Below are 10,348 nucleotides of genomic sequence, written 5' to 3'. Positions count from 1 at the left end.
CCTGGGTTCAAGCGATTCTCCTGCCTCAGCCTCCTGAGAAGCTGGGACTACAGGCGTGGGCCACCATGTCCAGCTAATTTTTTGTATTTTTAGTAGAGACAGAGTTTCACCGTGTTAGCCCGGATGGTCTCGAGCTCCTGACCTCGTGATCCGCCTGCCTTGGCCTCCCAAAGTGCAGGGATTACAGGCGTGAGCCACCACGCCCAGCTAATATTTGTATTCTTCGTAGAGACAAGGGTTCCCCTATGTTGCCCAGTCTGACCTCAAACTCCTGGGTTCAAGCAATCCTCCCACCTTGGCCTCACTTTATTTTTATGTTTATTGTTGAGAATCTGTTTCCTTCCACTAGAATGGGAGTTCCTGTTGGGCAAGCTTTTCTCTCTCTTCTCTGCTGTTAGATGTCAAGCGCCTGGAAGAGCATCTGGCGCACAGCATTCGGCAAATGGTGGGATGCAAGTTGGGCCACCTGGACCCCTGCTCTACACCGCTGCCCTTCTTCCTCTTCCTCCTGCCCTCCACATTCCTCTCTCTGTGCCCACATTGTACTTCCCTACCTCGGAAGTGGCTCTCTCCCTGGCTGGCTCCTCATCAGCCTTCAAGTCTTGGCTCTTAGCTGAAAGTCACCTTCTCAGGCCCTGAATTCCCTGCCTTGCTGCATCCCAGTTGCTTCCTGTCCCACAGGTTTTTTTGTTTGTTTGTTTTTTGAGACTGAGTCTTGCTATGACACCTAGGCTGTGAGATGGTAGGATCTTCACTCACTGCAACCTCTGACTCCTGGGTTCAAGCAATTCTCCTCCCTCAGCTTCCCAAGTAGCTGGGATTACAGGTGCTTACCACTACACCTGGCTTTTTGTATTTTTAGTAGAGACGGCGTTTTACCATGTGGGCCAGGCTGGTCTTGAACTCCTGGCCTCAAACGATCCTCCCGCCTTGGCCTCCCAAAGTGCTAGTATTATAGGCATGAGCCACTGTGCCCAGCCAGTTTCTCTTCGTTACTGCTGTCTTCACACTCTATCTGCTCGTGTCCAGTCGGGTTCCCCTGCTTAAGGAGGCTGTAAGAAGCTGAAGGTCCTTGCGAGACCTTATCTCTCCTGTCCTTTACAGCATCCCGCCATCCAGAGCACTGCCAGGAACCTGCGTGGTGAGCGAATGACTCCTAGGAGTGCGCAGCTGATTGGGCCTTGGGACCAGAGTGAGGCTGAGATAAAGGGGAGCCCAGGGCCAGACCCCTGTCACCCACATTCTTGTCCCCTTCCCTTTCCAGCCAGCCCAGAGACCACAGCAGCACAAGAGGTGGCCAGCTTAAAAAAGTTTAATTGCTGAGAAGATCCAAGGCAGGTGCGGGCCAGTCCCTGCAGGGCTCACACCCTCCTTATTGGACCATCAGCTCTGCGATGCCCCCTTCTCCTGGCTACAAACCTGGGAAGTAGGGCAGCTGGTCCCAGGGCCCTGAGACTGGTGCTGCTCTAGAAGGCCTGGTGGGGGGCCAGCCCCCAAGGCCCTTGACCAGAACTGGGACAACAGGCAAGATGGGGCAGCGTGGGGTGACCCAAGATCCTGGATGAGGCCACCCCAGGCTGGGACCAGCCCAGGTCAGCAGTGAGACCGGGGGAGACAGGGTGCCCAGGGCCTGCCCAGGGACATGCTACTGATCCCCCACCACCCTGCACCCCTGGCTACATACTAGTGGGCAGCTGATGAGCAGCAGCTACCCCAGAGACAGCAGAGGTGAAAACAGTCCCTGGGAACTGCCAGAGGCCCAGAAGCTGTGGAAGTGCCCACGGGAAGCCAGGAGTGCAGGGGTGACATGTGCCGGGGCCAGAGAGGTATCTTCCAGCTTGAGGATGAGCCGTGAGGTGTGCACTAGGAAGTGGCAGCGCAGGTGAGGTGGAGGTGACAGGGGCGCAGACTAGTCCTGGGGCGAAACACCAAGTGGTGGGAGGGAGTCAGGAGGGCCTGGGAAGGGAGGAGGCATGCACCGTGGCGTGTGCGAGGGACCACGCTGCCTGCCGGGAAGTGAGGCCACTCACTACTCACCCACTCGTCCTCGTCCACGCCTTCAAAGGAGTCCTGAGGGAGTGGGTCCTCCCGGTTCCCCAGTTTTGCCACCATGGCATTCAGCAGCTGGGAGAGAGGGCAGGAGAAGGGTAGGGAAGGGAATAGGACTCCCTATTCCCTCTCCCACTCCAAGAACAACCCTGACAATGCTGTGAAAAGAGCTTTTTTTTTTTTTTAGATGGAGTCTCGCTCTGTCGCCCAGGCTGGATGGAGTGCAGTGGCGCGATCTCGGCTCACTGTAAACTCTGCCTCCCGGGTTTACACCATTCTCCTGCCTCAGCCTCCCGAGGAGCTGGGACTACAGGCGCCCACCACCACGTCAGGCTAATTTTTTGTATTTTTAGTAGAGACGGGGTTTCACCTTGTTAGCCAGGATTGTCTCGAACTCCTGACCTCGTGATCTGCCCGCCTCGGCCTCCCACAGTGCTGGGATTACAGGTGAGAGCCACTGCACCTGGCCTTTTTTTTTTTTTTTAGAGAGAGACAAGGTCTTGCTCTGTCACCCAGGCTGGAGTGCAGTGGTACAACCATGGTTCACTGCAGCCTTGACTTTCTGGGTGCAAGCGATTCTCCTGCCTCAGCCTCCCAAGTAGCTGGGACTACAAGTATGTAACACCACAGCTGGTTAATTTTTATTTTATTTATTTATTTTTTTGAGACAGAGTTTTGTTCTTGTTGCCTAGGCTGGAGTGCAATGGCGCAATCTCGGCTCACCACAACCTCTGTCTCCTGGGTTCAAGTGATTGTCCTGCCTCAGCCTCCCGAGTAGCTGGGATTACAGGCATGTGCCACCACGCCCGGCTAATTTTGTGTTTTTAGTAGAGATGCGGTTTCACCACGTTGGTCAGGCTAGTGTCAAACTCCCAACCTCAGGTGATCCACCCGCCTCGGCCTCCCAAAGTGCTTGGATTACAGGCGTGAGCCACCATGCCTGGTCACACCTGGTTAATTTAAAAAATTTTTTTGTAGAGATCGGGTTTCACTGGTCTCAGGGTGGGTCTCAAACTCCATCACTTAGATCCTCTTGCTTTGGCCTCCCAAAGTGCTGGGATTACAGGTGTGAGCCACCATGCCTGGCCAAAAGAGCCATTTTATTTTATTTTTATTTTCATTTATTTATTTATTTTTTGAGACGGAATCTCGCTCTGTCACCCAGGCTGGAGTACAATGGCGTGATTTTGGCTCACTGCAATCTCCGCCTCCTGGGTTCAAGTGATTCTCCTGCCTCAGTCTCCCGAGTAGCTGGGATCACAGGCGCCCGCCACCACGCCTGGCTAAATTTTTGTTATTTAGCACAGACAGGGTTTCACCGTGTTGCCCAGGGTGGTCTCAAACTCCTGAGCTCAAGCAATCCGCCTGCCTTGGGCTCCCAAAATGTTAGGATTACAGATGTGAACCACCGTGCCCGGCCTCTAAAGAGCCATTTTAATTATAGCCCTGACAAAATTGATGGGTTTCTATTGAAAAAGACACAAAGAAGAGACAGGGGGAGTCAGAGACTGAGAGGCTGTGGCATGTGGTACCAGATACAGGGGCTACTATCTCCGCACATGGCCTCAAGCGCTCAAAATATACTCCAGGGTCCCAAAAGTACTTGGGCCCAGAACTGCCAGATTGGGCTGGGTTTGGTCTGGCCAGGGCAGGGCTCCCACTGCCCTCCCCCACTTCCCAGGCCCCATGGTCAGCGGCAGGGCTCTGGAAGGTCTCCCCACCAGGCTCTGGCGTGAAGGGGATGTGACATGTGGCTGCTGTCCCAGTCTGGGTTGGGGATGGAGAACTAAGGGACCGTGGCCAGGTGCAGCCAGGACTCTGTCACCTCCGCACGGCTGCTCTCTCCCATGCCTACCTCCTCCTTCTTTTGCTGGTCTGACTTCTCTTCCAGGTACTGTGCTGAGGATGGGGCCCGACGCGCAGGGGCTTCTCGGGGGGCTTGGCTCACTGGGACAGGGCAAGGACAGGTGTCAGAGAGTCCGCTTTGTGAGGGCTCTTTGGTGCGAAGCCCTAGGGGATTTCTTTTCCTTCTTTTTTTTTTTTTTTTTTTTTTTTTTTTTTTTTTTTTTTTGAGATGGAGTTTTGCTCTTGTTGCCCAGGCTGGAGTGCAATGATGGGACCTAGGCTGACTGCAACCTCCGCCTCCTCTGGGTTCAAGCGATTCTCCTGCTTCAGCCTCTGGAGTAGCTGGGATTGCAGGCGCCCACCACCATGCCCGGCTCATTTTGTATTTTTAGTAAAGATGGGGTTTCACCATGTTGGCCAGGCTGGTCTCAAACTCCTGACCTCAGGTGATCCACTCGCCTCAGCCTCCTAAAGTGCTGGGATTACAGGCGTGAGCCACCACGCCTGGCCGACCTAGGGGATTTCTATGGCACAGATCTAAGAGGTGGTATTAATAGTCAGTGGAGCCTCAGTGCATAAGCCCTACCCTGGACACCAGAGTGTGTGCGTGTGTGTGTGTGTGTGTGTGTGTGTGTTCGGGTGGGGACATGTGATGAAAACACAGACCACAGGCCCTGCCCTCCAGGGGCTCAGAGACTGATTGACACAGCCACTCCACCCTCCCAAAGGCCAGAGGATTCTGAGTGCCAACAGGAATGGAATTTCAACCTGGGCCTTCTGTCCCTTTCTCCAACCCCCATCCCGCTTCCTCCCCACACCCAGTCCCTCGGTGCACCTGGGCTCATGTCAGGAGGCTGCAGGCTGAGAAGCCAGGGCTGCCCATTAGCGCCTTGCAGCCAGGCCTCGGCACTGAGCACAGGCTCCCAGCTCACAGCCGTGTCTGGGAACACGTCATCCTGGAAGAACTCTTTCTGCAGAGGGAGAAACGGGCTGTCCTGAGACACTGACCAGGCACCCAGGGCACACGGGCATCTGTTGGGGAGGGACAGGGCAAGACCTGGGACCCTCCCACCAGCCTGGGGCTTCCATGAGTTTCAGCATCTCAGTAGAAGGGGGTAGGTGTCCCCATGAACAATGGGTAGGGAAATTTGGAAGCAGGGCCAGACGGGACCCAAAGTCCCCTCTAGGCACCGAGAAGGGGGTGGGCATGGGAGTCCCAGGTCCCCACCCTCACCCGGACTCGGGGAAGCCGGAAGGCCACAGGCTCCAGGGAGGACTGGCGCAGCCGCAGGCACCGCATCAGCTCCACTTCCCGCACGTCGCACTCCGTCTTAGGCAGGAGGACGAAGCCCTGGGGGAGCAAGGGAGTCGGAGCTGCCGCTGGGACCTAGAGCTCATGGCTGGGCACGTAGTCTCCCCAGGGTGCCGGCACCCCTCACTTAGGACCACCATGCCTAGGGCCTGTCCCTGGACAGTAGCGTGCTGATCATGTTGAACAACCTGCTCTCTGGAGGGAAAGCCCTGATTTGTGGTGTTTTCCTATTTCCACAGTGTACAAACTCCCATCATGGGTGGCTTCTACATGCCACCTCCACTCCCTGAATGTGGTATTGGGAAGAGATGTAAATAGCACATCATCCTGCATTTCTTCCATGCACTCCAACACAGAAACATGTGACCTCAGCACAAATAATAGTAAAATTGGATAAATTAATTAGAAGTGATAAACTGAGTGTTTATTACTTTGGTTTTTCATATTCTTATTTTTAGATTCATATTGTGGGTTCATATAGTTTAACCTTATCCAGTGTAATTTTTTGTTTGCTTTGAAGAGATGGGGTCTTGCTATGTTGCCCAGGCTGGTCTTGAACTCCTGGGCTCAAGCAATTCTCCTGCCTCAGCCTTCCAAAGTGTTGGGATTTCAGGCCACCGTACCCGGCCTACAATATGATTTTTAATAATGGTTGAGTATGACAACGGCTCTCAAAATTCTTTTTTTTTTTTTTTTTTTTGAGATGGAGTCTCGCTCTGTGGCCCAGGCTGGAGTTCAGTGGTGCGATCTCAGCTCACTGCAGGCTACGCCCCCTGGGGTTCACGCCATTCTCCTGCCTCAGCCTCCCGAGTAGCTGGGACTACAGGTGCCTGCCACCTCGCCCGGCTAATTTTTTGTATTTTTAGTAGAGACGGGGTTTCACCGTGTTAGCCAAGATGGTCTCGATCTCCTGACCTCGTGATCCGCCCGCCTCGGCCTCCCAAAGTGCTGGGATTACAAGCTTGAGCCACCACACCCGGCCAAGCTTTCAAAATTCTTAAATAATTCCAGCAGCAGCTCTTCTTGCCAGTCACCGGCACAGCCCCAGGCCCAGCCCCAGCCCCAGCCCAGGACTCTGACCCCTGGCCCACAGGCTCCGGTACTTGCCCATATGGCCACCAGGGGGCAGGGCAGCCTTGTGGTCCCATCGGGGACCAGGCGCCAGGGTGGCCTCACCTTGTGGGGGTCGGGCGATGTGAAGCTGTTGCACTCCAGGAAGAAAGGGGACTCGGGGAGCAGCTCGTACAGGAACACACGGGTGTCGCCCTGCGGGGAAGAAGGCAGGCTGGGGACCCTTCGGCAACACTGGCCTTCCCCCCGCCGCCTCTCACCTGCCACCCCGCCCTCCAGCCCAGCCCACCTTGCCCGTCAGGAGCACCAGGCCAGTGTCTGGGTCGTAGCTGGGCAGCAGGGTTGAGGGAGCCACATCCAGGCCCAGCACTGCCAAGGGTCCGCCAGCCAGGGCCTCAGCTTCATATAGGAGCAGCTGGCGCTCACTTTGGCTGCAAGGGGGTTTGGGGGCAGAAGCAGGTGTTTCAGAGCTGAAGGGGCCTGGGGCAGGGAGAAGGTGCCCACGTAGCCCCTGCTCTTTTCTGGGTTGTAGGCGAGGCCTAGTGTGGCCCGGAACCGCAGCCACACTCTAACCTGCCCTTCCACCTCTGGGCTCCCCGTTGACTCTTTCTCCCCCACTAATCACTGACCCATCCATCTCCCCCTGACTGCCTCACCACCCCGCTTCCATCTCCCCCAGACCCCCTCGTGCACCCCTGCATCTATCTCCCCCCAACCCCTCACCCACCCTCCATCCATCTCCCTGCTACCCCCAAAACACCCCTCCATTTCCCCTACCCCCCCACCCTCCCCTGCATCCATCTCCCCCTTACCCCCAACTCATCCATCCATCTCTCCCTACCCCCTCATTCATCCATTAAGCCATCCACCCATCTGCCCACTCATCCATCCACCCATCTATCCCCACATTCATTCATCCACCCATCCATCCATTCACCCACCTATCCATCCACCCATCTACCCACTCATCCAATCATCTACACACCCACCCAAACCATCCAGTGAGGGGCCGGATGGTTTCTGAAAGGTTGACAAATATAGGTGACTGTGGAGAAGGGGGACACAGGTGGCTGCTGAAGCCTGGGGATGGGGATCCCTGAGTCCTCACCTGTCAAAGCCAGACACCAGCAGACAGCGACCATCACACACCCAGACAATGCGAGCTCCACGTCCTCCCCTGGGCCCTGGGCCTTCCTGTTGAGACACATCGAGTGACACCCAGCCAGGACCCCTGAACCAGATCTGAGGCCACTCCCCAGCCCCTGTGTGCTCACCTGCAGGGGCTCAGGGCCAATCCGGGGCCTGTAGACCCGCACACGCCCATCCTTGCAGACAGTGGCCAGCTGCTGTCCATCAGGACTCCAGGCCAGGCTGAAGATCTACGGGCAGGAAGGGATGTGAGAGACAGCCTTGCTTCACTGCTGGCCCCAAGCCTCCCCACTGCTCCTACCCCTCCTCACTGCTGGCCCCGCCCCTCCTCACTGCTGGCCCCGCCTCTCCACACTGCTGGCCCCACCTCTGCAGCCATCCTACCTGGTCTTGGTGGCCCTGCAGCTTCAGCCGATCAACTCCAGCCTGAAGGTCCCAGATGCGAACAGTGAGGTCATAGGAGGACGAGGCGAGCACATCGGCTGCCAGTGGGTGGAAGCGCAGGGAGCAGATCTTCTCTGTGTGGCCTGGAGGAAGGCAGGGGTGATCGGGAGCCCGTGGGAGACACTGGCCACCCCAGCCCCATTCCTGAGCCTGCCTGACCTGTGAGCACAGTCTCTGGCGTGGTGAGCACCTCTTCCAGGCCCTCCGCAGGCAGCCGCCACAGTCGGATCCTGGCGTCCTCACCAGCTGCAGAGGACAGACAGGGGCTCATCATTGCTGAGCCCAAGACCTCTGGGCTCCCCAGCCCCCATCTGGGACCCAGGACCCTCCCTCAAGCCCAGGCACCCAGCCTCCTTACCCACAGCAAGGCGATGGGGGTCAAAGGGGTCCCAGGCCAGATCAGTCACAGCTGCCCCATTCTGCAGCGTGGGCAGTGCCGTGTCGGGCAGGCGGCCAGGCTTCCGTAGCTGTGGGAGGTGCCCCCACCCCGTGGCCCATCAGTGCCAGGCAGAAAAGCCAGTCCCCAGGGGCTGCGGGCAAGCAGCATGTCTGGGAGCCCACCCTCTGCAGCAGAGGCTCCCACCGCTGGGTGACTCAAGCTCTCTGCCCTGACCACCTTGTGCTCTGAGCCCCAAGTGCCAACCACAAGGCCCCAGAGAGTGAGGGGGCAGCAGCGTGAACTGGCGGGAAAAGCTCCGGCTTGGGGCTCAGGTGGCCTAGCTTCGGATCCCAGCTCCACCACTTACACAGCTGTGTGACCCGGGCAGGTCACTAAACCTCTCTGTGCCTCTTCTCCCTCATCTGTAAAATGGGGATAAAAGTGGCATGCCCCGTGGCAGGCGGCTGGATCACAGGACAGGCGGGCAGGAGCCTGACACACGGTTTGTGCTTCCTGTGCCGTCTGGGTAGCTAAGGCCCTCCGTGTCTTTGCCACTGGCAGGGAACTGAGGGGCAGCCCTGGTGGGGTGGGGCCCTCACCTCGAGCACAGCCACCTGTCCCCCGCTGCTGAGCAGGGGCACGGCCACACGCAGCTTGTTGGCACAGAAGCCGTCACTCTCACCAGGTGTGGTGAGGTTGAGCCCCTTGAGGTTGGTGATGTGGCTGTCTCGGTGCAGGACGGTGCCCTGAGCATGGCGGAACTTGGAACTGGGGCCTGGTGGGTGGCAGGGACATGGAACCATGTGTGAGGATGCCGTCCCCGCCTGCCCTGCACTCTGAGTCCCGGCTGCGCACTCCCCTCATCCCAGGTGGGTGTGCAGCGTGGACCTAGGCCCAGGCCTCTGCTAATCCGGTGGATGCAGCTTGCCCAGGAATAACGTCTGGAATGATGCCCTGTTCCACGGCGGCTTGGAGGAATCTTGGTGGAGCCCAGGGCTTTGGCTGCTCAGAAGCTGGTGGCCCCAGCCTCCCTCCTGTTTTACAGGTGAGACTCAGCCGCCACACCCCAGCCCCCAGGACAAATGACCCTGCCAGGGAGTCTGGGTGAGGGGGTGCCCTGCAAGAGGCCTGTGCTCAGCAGTAGGGTAGAGAGGAGGATGACGGGGAGTGGGGCAGACAGGGCTCCTGCGGTAGGGGTGAGCTCCCCGTCCTGCCTCCTTACCCAGCAGGCTCTGCAGCGACCTCAGACTGGGGCTGGTCCCGATGCCACTGGTGCTGGAGAGTGAGGGCCCCAGGCTGGAGGGCGTGGAGGGCGAGGTCAGCGAACTGGGAGGGGAAGAGAAGCCCTCCTGGGGAGGGGTATGGGGTCAGCCAGCCTGCTCCTAGGTGTGCTGGCCAAAAGGAGGGCGCACCAGCCGACTCCAGGGTCACCACTCTGGGCCCCCTGCGGACTGGAGGAGCCCCCACTGTGGGCATGGGACAGGAGCGGCGGGGGGCACGGGCATAAATGCACACACAGGGAAGCAGCTGAGCTTCAGACTGCAGGGACAGCAAGTGGCAGCTGCTGGCTCCCGGCCCTGCAGGAGGGTGTGCCCAGCGGGTTAGATCTGCCAGTATTTTAAGAGAAGCCAGAAATCTAGATCTATATGAAAATTCTTGCTTTTTAAGTGTTTGCCCAATTTAGAAAGCACTGTGAAGTTCCTTCTTTATGCTCCACGTGTTTCTCTGTCTCTGTTACACTTGACAAAGAAGGCTGGGGCCGGGCGTGGTGGCTTAAGCCTGTAATCCCAGCAGTTTGGGAGGCCGCGGCAGGCAGATCACAAGGTCCGGAGTTCAAGGCCAGCCTGGCCAACATGGTGAAGCCTGACTCTACCAAAAAAATATAAAAATTGGCCAGGCGTGGTGGCTCACGCCTGTAATCCCAGCACTTTGGGAGGCCCAGGCAGGTGGATCATGAGGTCAGGAGTTGAAGACCAGCCTGGCCAACATGGTGAAAACCCATCTCTACTAAAGATACTAAAGATACAAATTAGCCAGGCGTGGTGGCGCACGCCTGTAATCCCAGCTACTTGGGAGGCTCAGGCAGGAGAATTGCTTGA

The 10,348-nt window shown here is 57.6% G+C and overlaps 1 protein-coding gene across 4 annotated transcripts in view; it reads right to left on the bottom strand.

Moving 5' to 3' along the window:
• Positions 1-1,296: 1,296 nt before the first annotated feature.
• Positions 1,297-10,348, bottom strand: part of CORO7 (coronin 7) — a 66,850-nt gene continuing 57,798 nt past the window's right edge. For 3 of the 4 annotated variants that reach the window (XM_058434128.1, XM_058434129.1, XM_058434127.1), the window contains exons 15-28: positions 9,472-9,598; positions 8,849-9,024; positions 8,229-8,337; positions 8,030-8,116; positions 7,811-7,953; positions 7,552-7,656; positions 7,386-7,471; positions 6,567-6,708; positions 6,383-6,472; positions 5,129-5,245; positions 4,730-4,865; positions 3,905-3,996; positions 2,038-2,124; positions 1,297-1,956 (exon numbers count right to left, since the gene is read on the bottom strand). In XM_058434128.1, coding sequence (XP_058290111.1) covers positions 1,864-1,956; positions 2,038-2,124; positions 3,905-3,996; positions 4,730-4,865; positions 5,129-5,245; positions 6,383-6,472; positions 6,567-6,708; positions 7,386-7,471; positions 7,552-7,656; positions 7,811-7,953; positions 8,030-8,116; positions 8,229-8,337; positions 8,849-9,024; positions 9,472-9,598 — 1,590 coding nt within the window. In that variant the 3' untranslated portion in view covers positions 1,297-1,863. The remainder of the gene's footprint in view (positions 1,957-2,037; positions 2,125-3,904; positions 3,997-4,729; positions 4,866-5,128; positions 5,246-6,382; positions 6,473-6,566; positions 6,709-7,385; positions 7,472-7,551; positions 7,657-7,810; positions 7,954-8,029; positions 8,117-8,228; positions 8,338-8,848; positions 9,025-9,471; positions 9,599-10,348) is intronic. The other variant, XM_032144824.2, reaches the window with a different exon arrangement.

This window comes from Hylobates moloch, unplaced genomic scaffold (genome assembly GCF_009828535.3).
Source record: "Hylobates moloch isolate HMO894 unplaced genomic scaffold, HMol_V3 SCAFFOLD_23, whole genome shotgun sequence".
In the NCBI taxonomy this organism is placed as follows: Eukaryota; Metazoa; Chordata; class Mammalia; order Primates; family Hylobatidae; genus Hylobates; species Hylobates moloch.
This window is presented reverse-complemented; position numbering and strand designations above follow the sequence as displayed.